The sequence below is a fragment of the Falco rusticolus genome, chromosome 1 (assembly GCF_015220075.1).
Source record: "Falco rusticolus isolate bFalRus1 chromosome 1, bFalRus1.pri, whole genome shotgun sequence".
In the NCBI taxonomy this organism is placed as follows: Eukaryota; Metazoa; Chordata; class Aves; order Falconiformes; family Falconidae; genus Falco; species Falco rusticolus.
Window position 1 is genome coordinate 82,642,330 of NC_051187.1, and position 15,154 is coordinate 82,657,483.

General features: G+C 38.6%; 1 protein-coding gene across 2 annotated transcripts in view; it reads right to left on the minus strand.

Moving 5' to 3' along the window:
* Positions 1-15,154, minus strand: part of POLR1A (RNA polymerase I subunit A) — a 34,325-nt gene that overhangs the window by 4,471 nt on the left and 14,700 nt on the right. The window contains exons 16-32 of one of the 2 annotated variants that reach the window (XM_037387098.1): positions 14,587-14,770; positions 13,391-13,473; positions 13,119-13,277; positions 12,691-12,789; positions 11,653-11,805; positions 11,380-11,462; positions 10,452-10,617; positions 9,720-9,941; positions 7,961-8,175; positions 7,151-7,318; positions 6,079-6,214; positions 4,922-5,079; positions 3,853-3,967; positions 3,139-3,249; positions 2,017-2,292; positions 1,155-1,355; positions 269-386 (exon numbers count right to left, since the gene is read on the minus strand). In XM_037387098.1, the coding sequence (XP_037242995.1) occupies positions 269-386; positions 1,155-1,355; positions 2,017-2,292; positions 3,139-3,249; positions 3,853-3,967; positions 4,922-5,079; positions 6,079-6,214; positions 7,151-7,318; positions 7,961-8,175; positions 9,720-9,941; positions 10,452-10,617; positions 11,380-11,462; positions 11,653-11,805; positions 12,691-12,789; positions 13,119-13,277; positions 13,391-13,473; positions 14,587-14,770 (2,647 nt within the window). Of the gene's footprint in view, positions 1-268; positions 387-1,154; positions 1,356-2,016; positions 2,293-3,138; positions 3,256-3,852; positions 3,968-4,921; positions 5,080-6,078; positions 6,215-7,150; positions 7,319-7,960; positions 8,176-9,719; positions 9,942-10,451; positions 10,618-11,379; positions 11,463-11,652; positions 11,806-12,690; positions 12,790-13,118; positions 13,278-13,390; positions 13,474-14,586; positions 14,771-15,154 lie in introns of both variants that reach the window. The other variant, XM_037387089.1, reaches the window with a different exon arrangement.

Consider the following 15,154-nt stretch of genomic DNA (forward strand, 5'->3'; position numbering starts at 1 on the left):
AATATACCAGAATAGAAGAGCTCTGTGAAGGGGGGATAAATTCAACCTTGTCTAGTGAATTTTCTACTGATTAAATGGAAACTAACAACTAACTAATGAAGTCTTCATAGAAAGCACTGTAATGATTAAAACGATGAAAAGCTGCAACTGAAAAATATACACATAAATTAAAAGATCATGCAAAACCATGACTTTGTAAGCACTGTGGCTGGGTTTTCCCATCTTAATGTTAACAAAGACTATCTTTAAACATGTGAAGAAATCTTACCATATACAGCAAATACATCTTTTATTTCCTTTATTATCACCCTCAGGGCAGTCTCAATTCCATAATTCTTAGCCATGGCATGAATATCATTGGAATAAAGTCTGTTCAGGTCCAAAATCTGAAAGCAAAGAAACCAAGTTAGGACAGTAGTTACTCTAGAGGTATTTCCAAGTAAATCAAGCTAAGTTAAGATATCTTTTTTCTCTGTTTTTCATTAGCTTAAGCAGCACCAACAGTTACAGAACAACTAGGCAGCAGCTCAGTCAAGTACAGACAAAAACGATTCTGGGGATTTATGTTTAAGCTACTGATCACAGCATTATATACGTGAGTAACAGTACTGGAATCAAAACTCACCGGAGGAGAAAATGATCTAGAATTAGAAGCAGCAAACTAACAAACCACCCCATGCAGCAGAGGAACATGTTAAAGTCTTCCAAACAACACAATGCAATGTCCAGTCTGTCTCAGCTAGCCAGAACTTTCAGTAAAAGCATTAGAGAAGATGTAGCTTAAAACAATCCTGTGCTTGTGGAGTTATGGGCTAGATGGCATAACAGAACTATTAATCTCCAAGTACTGTAATTCATTTAGATGGAAGAACTCCCACAAGTAACATTTAGAGAGACAGTCAGAAGCATGGTGTGAAATTATCTGTCATTAAGACACTGGGCTGCTGCACAAAAACTGATTTGCAAGCTGCCCTTGAGAAAAGACTCTGCTAAGCTCTGAACACATCTGGGGGTAAAAAATAGGAGGAAGAGAGTTTATGAGCTGAAAAGGCTACACATCACCCCTGTTAAATTTAAATAGCATCCACCATCCACCATCTCTCCCTATAGCACAAAAGATCATTCAAGTTCAGTATTATAAATAGATTACATACATCAGAATATCTGAACATCTCCACAAGGTTTATCCCTTCAGTATGCAGAACAAATTCCTTCTCTCCTTGCTTATTGGTACTTTCATTCAGCAAGCATCGTGTGATCCCCTTCACTTCATGGATAACTGTGCTTCGTGTGAGAGACACAAGCAAAGAGGAGAGATCAAAGTACACCTTCATCAACGGAAGTGCCAATGAAACCTGAGGAAAAAAACACAATGCAGTGTTGTTCTGTAAGGAAGCTTGAACATTAGGCTCAATCCTACTTCTTTTTAGGCAAAATACACACAACTGGAATTGTCTGGATGCACAACACCCTAGTTGTGTGTCTAGAACAGAAATGTCTGACTAAAATTACACCTGAATGATGCTAATATGAACACTCCACCCCAGGATCATTTGCCTGACTAAAATTACACCTGAATGATGCTAATACGAACACTCCACCCCAGGATCATTCATTAACATTGTTTTCAAGATCCCCGAACTTGGGATTTTTTGGGGGTAGCATATGTGTGTGTATTTACTGGAGTTTTTGTTTTGTTTTTTCACCAGTCCAGCCATCACTTTTATTCATGAAGAGCTACACAGTGGTGTATCATGTATTTAAAGATTAAAACACAATAAACCTGTCAAGTACCTACTTTTAAAAGGAAGTTTCATCAGGCATTCTGAAAGTTAGACGTTACTAAAAATTTTGTCAAGAAGTACATTTGTACTGCCACTCTTCTGTATTAATACAGGATTCCTGAGACAAAACAGCAGCACTGCACTGAAAAGATCCATTTTTTATGTGCAGTGCTGCACTACAAAGATCCACTGTGCAGCCGTGTGCAGATATTTCCAGGCACCATCATCTTACCTCACACCAAAGTTCATTATTGGTGTCGAATGTATAATCCTTTATTGATGGGTGGCTGTCCAGAACAGCGTTTACTCGCAACTCTGCTGACTGACGTAATTGCTTTTTCTCTTTTTTAGTCTGAGACGTAAAGGAAAGATGCTGAGATTCATCACCATCTGCTCCATTCTGATCTTCATCAGCATGAGGAGACTGTTCTTTTTCCGATTCAGTGTCTTCATCTTCTAGATGCTCATCATTTTCTTCCCCATTCTCTTCTTCACTCTCATAATCAACCTGCAAATAAATAATGTTACATTTACCTGAGCCAGAACATGTACGGAAACAAAGCACACCATGAATACTTTTAATTATTAATGTTCTTGACAGCTGAGTTCCAAATATCTCGCCCATGACACAACAAAAATGCAATTCTGTTGTAAAGAAAATAATGCAACAGATTCAGTTCAGTCTCCGTTTCTTTATAATCTTGCCATTATTCCTCAATACAGACCGGGATGCTACAGGTTATTGGGTATGTAGCAGAATTTGTTTTTCTCCCCCTGAAAAAGGCTCTTCCCATAATCCAACTCTGATGATGGGATTCCCTCAGGATTTTCAATTACTCTACCCTCTTGCTGAAATGACAGCAATCCTTCTTTTAAGCAGCGATTAGAAAGTATTGAACATAGAGAATGTTTATTAAGAACCACACTAAAGGTTTAAAAACAACTAATGGCATGAAATTAGCAAGAGGTAAAGTTAAGGTGAACTGCAGCAGGGACAGTCTGACTGCCAGACACATCTACTCAATGCCTGAACAACAAGGCTTTGGAAAAATGCAGCTCTCTTCCATCTCTAACTTGCATGGCTCTGTATTACTTTTAAAAGGACAGCAGTGACCCCGCTCACCTATGATGACCAAGGTGATCACAAGTCTCAGCCAACATCTTCTGATATGGTTTTCCCCCCATCCAAATCAAAACTGATCAGTACAAAGCAGAGACCCTCCTATCTCCTTTCAAGTGGGTTTTGCCTTGTTTCAGCATCTTGTTTCAATGCAAGCTTTCCTTCCCAACTCAAACCAAGGCACAGGAAATTGGGAATTAGAAGTGCAGTGCTGAGCACCTATAAAATCATTACCTCTTCTTCCTGGTTCTTCTTCCGTTTTGCTTCTGTAGCATCGCCATCCCCTTCATCAGCTTCTGCGTCAACAATGTTCTCTTCTTCCTCTTCTGGAGCTTCCTGATTATTCTGTGTCTAGAAATCCATAACAGACCAGATAATCTAGCTGACTGCTAGGAAGCATCAACTGCATCAAAAAGCTTTAGCCAAGCATTTGGAATTCAACAATTCCTTGTCCAATGTTCTAACTTTCAGGACCAATTCATTTCTATAAGCCCACTACTATGAAGAAATAACTTTAACATTAAACAAGATGAACATCTACAAGAAAGATAAGCTATCAGCCTGCTTATATGACAGTTCTTGATGAAAGAGGAGTGACAGCAGGAACATGCAAAAGCTTTTCAATGAAAAAAGCATCCTCCCTGAAGTTTGGACAACCACTGCTACAACAGGACATTGATCTGGGAGTAAACAGAGAGTAATATGCTTTTATCTCCCTGAAACTGAAATAAACAAGTGTTTTCAGAGTACAATCTTAAGTAAATTAATTTCCTTGTTAATTTTATGAGACTACGAAGACAGTTTATGCATAAAGAAAAAATTTAACAAGTAATTTAGTATTCACACATTTCATGTTCACATGGAAACATGCTATTGCTTTTTCCATACTGTGGTTCTCAAAACCAGTTAAAGCGAGCGAGGCATTTTTCAGGTAATGTTTTTCTGTACCTTGTCTTGGTCAGCATCTATATCTTTCCGAGTTGTCCTCCGGGTGCTGACTTCAGTAAAAGATGCCATCTTTGCACTCTTCCTTTTAATTGCTTCCAGAAAAATTTTGAAGAACCTGAAAGAAACAGCAACCCACAATGTCAAAGCTCAGCAGTACCGCAGTCAGTTTCAAGTTGTCAGAAAACTAATTTGTTTAAGAAGCCATCCAACTCATGACAAGAATATTCACTGGTGGATACAAAAGTACTTCCAGGATAAGACAAATAATTCTTCTTCTTGTCCCTTTCCCATCCCTTTAGAAATCAAAAGGTTGGTATCAGCTCTCTTACAATCACAGATGTAGCCATACATCCAAAGCTTAAAATGATAAACTCATCTGGACTTAAAATCTACACATCAAATTGACCTTGAGAAGAGATGGCGTACTACTGGACTTTTTTTTCTTTTTTAAATCAACAAGCACACATGTAATTATTAAATAAAATAACCCAGCTTGAACTCACGTGGCCTGAAGGAGGAAGAAATCAATGAAGGCTTTTTGCAAAACAAAAATAGCTTCCAACAGACATTTATCATTAAATGTTCTACTTTTAAATACGCAAATTTGGCCAGACATGGCGAAGGAAGCAGGGGAAAAAAAGAAAGGGGGAAAAAAAAGCCAGCCTTTTCTGATTTATTTATTTTTAAAAAAGAATAAAAAAATTAAGGTTTAGTTCTGTTCAATGAGAACACAAAGTGCTAACTCCAGTATTCCAACATTTTTGCTGGTAATAAATGTTTAAGCATCCAAATATAAGGTATGATGTGTTGCTTATACGGCTCTTCTCAGAGTGTATCAGAAACATGTGAAAGATCTGCCTTGCTACAATTCTGCATTGTCACCACACCACAGATCCACAGTTTTATTTGACATAACAGGTAACTGTGCAGATGCTTCTGCAAGCACATCTGCAGGAAGCTGTTGCTCTGGAAGACATAGCAGCAGTAATAAACAACATACAGTGACCCCTGGAGCCCATGGAAAGGCAAAATAAGAGCAAATATTAAAAGTATCTGAAAGCAAACTCACCTTGTTTCCATGAAGTGCAAGATGTCCCTGGGCTTCACACACTTCTCTTCTCGGTAATATTCATGGGGCAAGAAATGGAATTTGATTTTGTAGAGGTGATGCTTATTCTGCTCGCATGTCACATGCAGGGATTCCTCTACCTCAACTTTCTGCAAGACCTACAAAAGCCCCAGGTAGTAACATTCCTTCTTTAATGAAGACATTTCATTATTTCCTGCAATTCCAATGCTTTCCACAGGAGACCAGAATTATATAAGGCTAACTAGCAAACTTTTCTGGAGGCTCTGTGGCAGCTCCTGGGCAAAAGGACTCTACCCTGTTGCACTCCTTTTGGCTTAAACTCCTCCCAACAATTAACTTAAGAGAATACCGGGAGAACAGCCTTACCTCCCACATGACTCCTTCACAAGAGACTAACACTTCTTAGTGGGCCAACAGCTTCATTCTACTGACCCGTGCTCATTGTGCATGACCATATTTCAGCACAATGCCGAGTCTTAACTCTATCCTTGCTGCTTTCAACTTGAAAGATTAAGACAGAAGAGGCTAGGGCATGCAGGAGAGCACAAGAAAGACTGCACTCTTAGGAAGAGAGAGAGCACAGAATACATCAGCCTTCGGTACATCAAGTCTCCACAGAGCCACACACTCTGCTTCTGTTGAGCACAGCCACTTGTAGGAGACTAGGAAGGAGTGGGGGACAAACAGAAAGGTCTCCAGTATGCAAGTCACACCAGATTAGCCTGTCTCAAAGACAAAAACTCCTCCAATTCTAGAGACTGACAAAAATGAACTTGAGAAAAACCCAACCAAGGCTATGGCAGCAAACATAAACCCTTCCAGCCATTATACTGCTGCTGTGTCTGAATTATTACCCTTCTTTTACGTTCTGTAGTTTGCAGCCTAACAATGCTCTACAGGTTAAACTGGATTTAAGTTCCATACAGCCCAGTAACTGCAATCCCTTTCAATGCTCCACTTCCCAGCAAGTATTAGAGGTTCAGTATGAGAGGGTCCTTTCTTTTCACCTCTGAATCTTGCAACCACAGATGAGCCTTCAGAAATGGAAACTGCTACAAAACCAGACCAACTGATAAGCTCAAACAGGGAATTTTGTTTTGCTGACTCCCAAAGGATACACTGAACAGGAGGCTCACCTCAGCTAAGCACACTCTTGTGAGCTGTTTCTTAAGTTGTTTCACCTTCTTGAGAGCTTTCTTGGTATTGAACACAGGAACACTCATTGTTGGTGTTTTAATATTTGCACTGGCCACCATCAAAATTTCCCGCAACCTTTAAACAAAGAACGATCTTTCAAATTAAATGATAAAAGCACTATGCAATGAAATAAATACCTAGTTCATTTATTTAGGCAGCATGCAACTGCTATTTCTACCCAAGCCACATGTATCAAGACATGTGGTTACCCACTGCCTGCTCCTCTTCACTGTTCTGGTTCCTCATCAGGCACAGCACAACAGTATTCTACTACTTCAATTAGATTATCATCCCAATTACAGGAAGAGAATAGAGATGATAATAAATTGTTCCAAGAACAGAAGAACTAATAAAGCCTGTTTCCTACAGATGCATAATGTGTGCTTCCTCATACCTTCTCACCCTTCCCTGCTTCTCTGAAGTAACACAACCATCTCCCACCCACAGCATCACACACCTACACACAAGGCCAGGGTCAGCACCTGTGTTATTCAGAACAAGCTAAGGACAGGCTGGTAAACAGGTGTGTGGTGATAAAGTCACAGTCACCAAACAGAAGATACAGGGGAAACCTGCTATAAAACAGGTCTCTTTCTACATAGGTGATAATACTACTAAACATACCAGATTTTATAATTGCAGTGAAATTTTGTGTATGAAATAACAGGTTTAAAAGTTAGTAGGGGGAAGAAGAGGTCAGCAGAGGGCAAAACCACAAAGCACCATTTCTTTAGGCTTATACTGTACTGACTATAATACAAAACCAAATAAGCCATTTAGTAAGGTAAGGTAAGAGTAAGGGGCCTTCACAGATATTTTTTTAGCAGGAAAATGAACCAAAACAACTGTAAAATTGTAAAATGTTACAACAGCTCTGAACAGGCACAATTTGCAATTAAACTGAAGGACTATTTGCTCTCAAGATGACACATATACCTGCGAGTGAAATTAAGCACTATTACCTAAGTGCCAAAAATGGCAAAGGACCCACTGAGAACACAGTTTTCTCACCTTGGAATACCCAGTGTGACATTCATTTCACCTCTACCAGCAAAGTGGAAGGTGTTCAGAGTCATCTGTGTGGAAGGCTCCCCAATACTCTGAGCTGCAAGAAGACCCACAGCTTCTCCTGGGTCACAAAGAGATCGCTGCCACTTTAAATACAACAAATCCTTCAATCTGAAAAGAGGAAATAAGAGGTTTAGCTCAACCAAAAAGAACTCTGAAAAGACTGAAACATTGCTCAGTTCAATGAAAGTTACCTCTTGCAGCCAGTTTCTCCTAGTAGCTTATGATATAAATACACTCAGAAACTGTAAAATTGTTTATCCCAATCTGATCTGGCAAATAGAGCCCATTAACACACAACTGGGTCCTTGGCAAACTATAGTTTAGTTCTGCTGCTAATTCCCAGAATGTCAGCAGAGAGACCATTTACTCTCACTCGCTAATCTTAACTGCCTTGCTAGCTCCAAGGTGTGTCAAGAACATATTTTGTTATTATTATATATTAACACAGTTACTGTGAAGTACTATATGTAGGGGGACAGCACTATGTTGCTGTTATTCCATAAAGCCTTTGCCAAAGCCCTTAGCAGCATGGAAAATTCAAGTTTGGAAGAAACAGATAGGCAGGGCCTCTCCACTGCACACTAAGCACACTTGGCTTTCAGGAACCATTCTGAAACCCACTACTTTGTTTCACAAAGGTCACAACAAAAACAAGAGTTGATAAAGACTTTTCATCTTTAGCAAACTCTGTCCAAAAATAGGTATTTTGGGTTTTGGCTCAATGCTTAGTGAAGACACAGAAGTTATTACCTATCAGAAGAAAGTGCAGGGTGCATATAACTTTGTCTGTTCTCATATTCCCATCTGTTGATATAATCTTCCACGCCCTTTTCAAAACTTTCTGAAACAGATGCAAAATAAGTATCTGGACGCCAAACACCAAGGCTTGGGTCAGGACATTTACTTGTCTTCTTCAGATACTTTCTTCGTTTCTTCTCATCTAGTTCATACCACATCTTCAGTAACTGAAAATAGGAGGAAATTTATAAGCAGACTGGTTTATCCACAGTAAGACCAAAACCAAATAACACTGCTTCCACCAGCAATCTAACAATAGTGAAGGTGGAAAAGATTACCTGTGTAAAACTTAAGGGTGTACATAACACAGCAAACAACTCGGCTACAAATACAGTATTCTCCATGTTCTGATACTTAACACTTTTGATCCCAAATGATTTCAAGATTCTTTACAAGCTTGAAATAGTCAGACTTATCTACCTGTAGTGATTATTCCAGAAATCAGTGAAATACAACCCTCTAAGAATGATTTTAACTTAAGAGTGAGCCCCCTTAACAATCATTTACAATCTTTACTCCTAGTTGACTACCACCTCGCCTGTCTAGAGCTGGCATGACAAAGGAGCTTCACTGATTTTCAGTTGTTAACTTTTAAGGCCAGCAGTCCAGCAGACACCTTAAACATAGCTTGCATCTTACACACGATGACTGTTCTATTGTTCAGTTTATTAGTCTTTCAGGTAACATTTCAAATGTTGCATTTAATAAAGGAAAAAGTTAATACCAACATTAAAAAAAAAATCAATACAGAAAATGAGCTAAACATGCCTCGCTGTTTTATGAAGGAGGAACTGGCTTGTGACATAGAAGTTTGTCCACTGAGCTCTATAATATACCAAGACAGAGATAAACATGTATCTATATCTACCCATCTACTGGAAGAAAAAAATGAACAAACAGTAAAAGAAATCCCAGGCCAAACTGCTTTGAATGTTACCAAAAGTGTCAACAGCAATACAAATTCAGCATAGCTGAATAAATGAACCAGTGATTAGGCATAACATTTGCAGACAAGCTGACATGAGTTACATTTCTCAACACCTTCAACTTGGGAGTTTCAATCTAACTGTCCGCATTCTACCAGGGTAAATTCCTTGTGAAAGCAAGGCTGTGAAGCAGCACCTGTTTGCATTTTGTGTTTATATAGAAATTTTGTATGTTTTTTTATATGTTGTGTTTGTATGTTCATTAGAAGCCACAAAATATAGATTAGTGCCCTCGTGTACAAGAGGCTTAAGCAAGAGTACTTTTTTGAAACACTAGGCAGGGCTGGCTCAGCCCTCTGATCTTCATATTTAAACAGGCTCTCATCCAGCTAGCAGGTATCTGTCCATCCAAAGACAGATCTACTTTGTGTACATAGGGAAAAAAAAAAAAAAAATCAAAACCACTAAAACCCAGAGAAACCCCAACAACCCATCACCAAACAAACAAAAACAATTCCCCCAAAACACCCACAAACATGGGCTGTTTTCTAAAACCCATTTTACCTCAGAGTTTCTGCCCTCTGCCCTAGCACTAGGGCCCGCAGACTTTAATAAATGAATCTCAGCTTCATCACCCACACAGCTGACATATGATTCCATCAAAAGGTAACTTATATATAGTAGACTGTGAAACACTTTGGGACATAAAAATCCACTTAAAAAACCAAAACACTGAATTCTACAACTTTTAAAGGGCTTGATGGATTAAACTGCTTCTGTGTCACCTGTAAAGTAGCAGGATCTCTTCCATTTTTGATTTCACCTCCTGGCATCTGTGCTTTTACACTTGCCATTTTCTTTTGGGAAAACATCAGAAAACCTCCTTCTCTTTGCACAGAGTTCTGGTGCCTGGCTCTCCACTTTTTGATGGCTTTGAACTGCTGGTTAGCTTGGTGAGACTCCATCCTTGCTAAAGCTTCATCCAGATGGTTTGTCTTCTGGATAACCTATAAGAAAGTTATCTGTATGATTTTTCTTCTCTCTATGCTTACTGTAGAAGAAAAGGCAAAGCAAACCGAAAAGGTCATCCACCACCACTCAAAATGTTCAGCTGCTGTAAGACAATTTTCAACCCAACTGAGACAAAACTCCTTATATCCTTATGGGACTATTGCCATTCTTTAATAAGCAGTGATGATACTGGTAAAAGGAAATTAATCAAACTTGACAGACTGAAGAGTAAAGTCATCTGTCTTGAATCCAAGTAAGAGTTAGAAAAGAAGAGAATAGGGAGAACAGTTGGTGCTCTGCTGAAATTGAGACAGCTTAAATCATGTCACAGACTTCAGGTTCACTTCCATATTTTGTACAACAGCAAATAAAAACGTAGGTTAGTCTGAGAGTGACTGAGAGAAATAAATAAGTTACTGGATCTCTAGCAGATATGCCAGACGTTAACCATGCATTTCAGTCTCCCCCTTTTCCCCATATAAATACTTAAAGTTTAGGTGTTCTACCTCATAGTTTTCTGCAATGAAAGGAAACTGCTCAGGTTGTAAGAACTGAGTTTTAGGAATATCAAGTCCGTCTTCTCCATATAGAAACTGCACCACACTGCCATCACTATCCCGTACAGTCAGGTCATACTGAACTACCAGTCCTTCCAAATGTTTTATGACGCACCTGTTCCACAGGAAAAAAAAACCAAAAAACAAAAAACGAACACTGCTATTAAGAGGCTACACAGCAATATGCAAGACAATACTCCAACACAAAAAATACTGTTTTCATTGGTATCTTAAGTGCACTTAAGGACTGATAAGGAATTCTGGTAGCCAAAAATTATACAGACATAAAAAAAGGTGAAAAGCGTAATGATATTGCAAATCTTTCTGCATGTTGCTCCCCCCAGCTTCCTTGGATTGGAGTGACTTAAAATTAAATAACTAATTACTCTCTACTTCTGCTGTCATTCTTAATTGCCTGAAAGAAGGGGGCATCCCTTCTTTCAAACCCCTCACTATCCTCTGAAAGAATTAAAAAGTTCAATCTTCTATATATTGGAGGTGTTGCCTGAATAAAGACAAGGGCCACACAATGTGGTCACGAAAAAACAGCGTTGCCTGGAATTTGTGCATCTTTACTTGTACCAGGAGAAATATTTTTCCAAAAGGAAACATTGATGATACTACGTGTCTGAGATAACTTAAGAGATGATGAAGTTAAGTTGCACTTGGTCTAGTCCTTTAGAAAGTTGGCCTTAGAACAAGCATTTAATACTCAGTAAACATTTTCCTAAAAAGCAAGTACACTGAAGTTAATATAATACAGGCACTCCTTCCAGCCTACAGTATTCTACAAAGTAACCAAAACCAACCCAAAACCCAGAAACCAAGAAAACAAAAGGGCCTTTTAAAGGCTCAAATTCTAAACCAAGCCTCTTACCTTTGTAGGTACCCAGAACGGCTGGTTTTGACAGCTGTATCCACAAGACCTTCCCTGCCAGCCATGCAGTGAAAGAAGAATTCCTAAACAGAAGCACAATGCCATCAGCATTCTGCTGAGAAGTATACCAAGACTGGCAATTTATGCCCTTTCTCCAAAGCTACATATGAAAGTAGAGTGAATAAAGTCAATTTATCTATAATCACAGACACTACATTAAAATACCAAGATTTAAATAAACTTCAGTATAAGCACAAGCAGTATTAAACTTACAGAAGGTTTGATCCCAGTGAGAAATCTGCCAGTCACAAATCCCCCTGAGCTAGGGGAAAAATCATAAGGCTGGAAACATGGCAGCGATTTGCCAGATGCCATTAGTGGGGGTCTTCGACCTTCCAACTCAATTTGTCCCAGCAAACAAGAAATCTAAATGCAGACAGGGGAAAAAAAGAAGCATCACTTTTCTACCCAACTATTTGCTACGTAAGTTCAACAATTTTTCTTGAAAAACACAGTAAAAAAATGAAAACATTCATTAAAAGTTCTCTAACTAAGTGTCAACATGTTCATTAAATGTTCTTGCTACTGATGGGCATAAAAGGCATGTAGGTCTCCTCTGGTCTTTTAAAGTTGTATTCAACTGCCCTGACTCATTTCCATTCTCATCCTGTATGCTCATTTTAATACAAAGAGATGTGAAACTAAAAAAATTGTAAATATATTATTGGTCCCTACATTACCCTCACCACCTCTCAGCAGTGTACTAAAATCAGCACACAAAAAACCCCAAAACAAAACCCTCTCTCTCTTGAGCTTTGGTCATTCTCTCTCATCAGAGACAGAATTTTAGATGGCCTTTTTATATAGTATTTCTTCTTGGTGTCTGTGTTTCAAAAGGCAAAATGAAAAAGCATCCTTGCCATTTCTACCAAAATCAAAGTAAGATTTAGTTGTTCCTATTCAGTAGTGGAAGATGAAAAAAGAGTCAGTCTCCAACACAGACCTGGAAAAGTTCTTTCTCCTACAGTAGGACTGTTCGTACAATCTGCAGCATTCCTTCTAAAAAGAAGGTCTGATGTTTCTATAAATCCTAATGTACTGAAAACTGATTAAAAAAAAGAGAAGGTTACAATAAATATTGACTGTCCTCCATCACCCACTGAGGTCTTTATTACATTCCTCTAAATTTTTTCCATGCCAAAGGCCTCTATTCTCCAAAAATAAAGATGTTTTTGTATTAAATATACTTCTCAATAGCTTACATTCTAGGACAAATCACATGTAGCTGCTAAATATTCTAGCAGCCATTACCTGCATTGTATTTACAGTCGATCCTTTGGCTCCTGACTGTACCATCAACTGCAAATTGTTCTCAGGAAAGCTCCTGTGCAGACCAAGGGGCATACACACCTAAAGAGTTGTGGTGGGGTGAAGGGAACAAAACCAAACCATTATTAATAAAATAATCAACCAAAGCAATTCCTGTTGAAGGCTTTAAGAAAGTGAAACAAAGAGCAATCACAATCATTCCTATTCATAATTTTTAAAGTGTCTTGGATATTAAGCCATCTTCTCATTCAGGGAGGACAAGGCTGACGTGGCCAGGCAGTATGTGAAGACTCATACTGGAGGAAGATGGAAAGCTTCAGCCTCTGAACAGTCAGGCACCCCTCATCGACATTAACTTAGTAAGAAAGTCTCCAAACAAGATTAGTATACACGGATGCCTTGATGTCAACCTTGTTAACTTCATTGTTGTAATTGTTTACTTCCTCCTTGAATTTCAGATCAACCATGTTAAAATCCCTCTGGTCTTTGCAGAGATGGGCATCCTGCCATTTCTCTTGGACCTCCTCACATGATGCTGTTTCTGGCAAATTAAGAGCAGCTCTAACAGCCTGAAATTAAAATATAGGGGGGTTAGGTGCGAAGCAGGCATGATTAAACAGGGCAGGATTTAAAAAAAAAAAAAAATTATGGGGGGAAAAAAAATTCTGCAAGACAGACTTACTTCAATACCATGCTGCCTTGACTTTGCAATGATTTTTTTTCTTTTGTGGTCTGCTTGAGGTTTAACCAAAATATCTTCAATCCCTGTTAAAGAAAAATAGAGCACATAACAATCTGAACCCAGAAAGAATTGTGGAAGGAACCACATTTGGCATCAGAGATTTTGAGAGCAGAGAGCTAGAAAAGAAAGTCACAATTAAATATATAGCAACTCTTAACCTGAGACTAACTCCAATTTAACAAGAAAAAAAAATTCTGAGTGGCTTTTTGAGGGAGAAGCCATTTTCTTTTTCTGATCTCTTTTTCTGATGTTTTAACTACCTTGTGATCCCAGGCTCATAATCTTTTCCTAAGTTTTTTACACCCTGGCTCTCAAGACATATTTTCCATGTCTTGGTCAATTATTTACCTTCCTCGCTTCAAAGATCTCCATTCTTTTACCTCAGCCCACCGCAGTCTGTTGGTTCCTCACTACTGCTGTCTGCCAGTTGACTGTGTCTACGTAACTTTAAGTGAACATACTATCCCTTCAGATAAGAGCCAATGTAAACCCTTCTGCTGCTATATACTGTATTTCATTAGTATAAAAACATCTTGTAAAGCTCTATATGGTAATTTGAAATATTTCAACTACTGCAAGAAGAGAGTAATATAAGGGTCAAATTTTTATTGCGTGCCAAGTGCATTTCTGTATGAGTTTGCAAAGCCATAATGGAAGTCAAACATTTACCAAAAGATTTACAGTAGAACGAAATATGCAAGACTTGATGAATAACCCCTCAAAGATCTTCCACCTCGCTTTGTCAGCTGTTCTGGTTTCTATGCAACAATTCTTTTTCAAAGAAGTAAAAATAACAGACTCCTAGGAGCTTTTGATCTAAACAAAACTTCAACACAAGACATCTAGACTGTGTATGCTTTGACTAGGCAGGGTAGAAGAGAGAACTTGATGGTCATACTCAGGATTACACTTTCTCTTTATGCTTAGAAGGCCAGCTATGCACCAACCAGAATAAAACAAGACAAAAAAATAAAATAAAAAAAAAAAAAAAGGCTGGCAAACAGCAATCCCACTCAAGGACAGTCTGGCAAAATTATATTTACAGCACACTTAGCACGTATTATGCCCAGTGTCTGTTTTATATCTTAGAAGGTGCTGCACTACAGCACTGGTGAATTACTCCTTGTGATACTCACCCATTGTAAATCCCCTGTACAGCTGCAAATAAGCAGTAAAGAGGCGTCCTAGACACGTTAACACTTTCCCACTGGTTTCACCCCCATAGATTTCATAGCAACAGTGGACCAGGCCATAGGCAGAGCTGCCAAAGTGAGCCTTGTCCAAGACTCCACACAGTAATTCCCCATTTCTAATAATAACCTGAAAAATAAAACCACAGGTATTCAGGAAAACAGAAATTTTGATCTTACTACAAACTCTACAGGTTTTTCTGTGTAACCTATATGAAAATACGTTTAAGTTTTAAAAGAGTCAAATACGGTCAGATTATCTATACTTCCAGAATTTATAGTAGAAATAAAACTTCTAACAGCATCTGTATTTTTCCACCTATGAAGTCAAACAATGAAGACACACACATGGTCTAACAAAAACAGATGGAATCTCCATCAGTCAGGATGAGAACAGAGTTTTTCCTGATCCCCAGGCCTATCCTCTCATCACCACCCTCTGGCAATAACTGTTGCACAATATCTGCTTTTAATTTTGTCACCTGCCTGCTTCCCATTCCTCTACTTTACACAC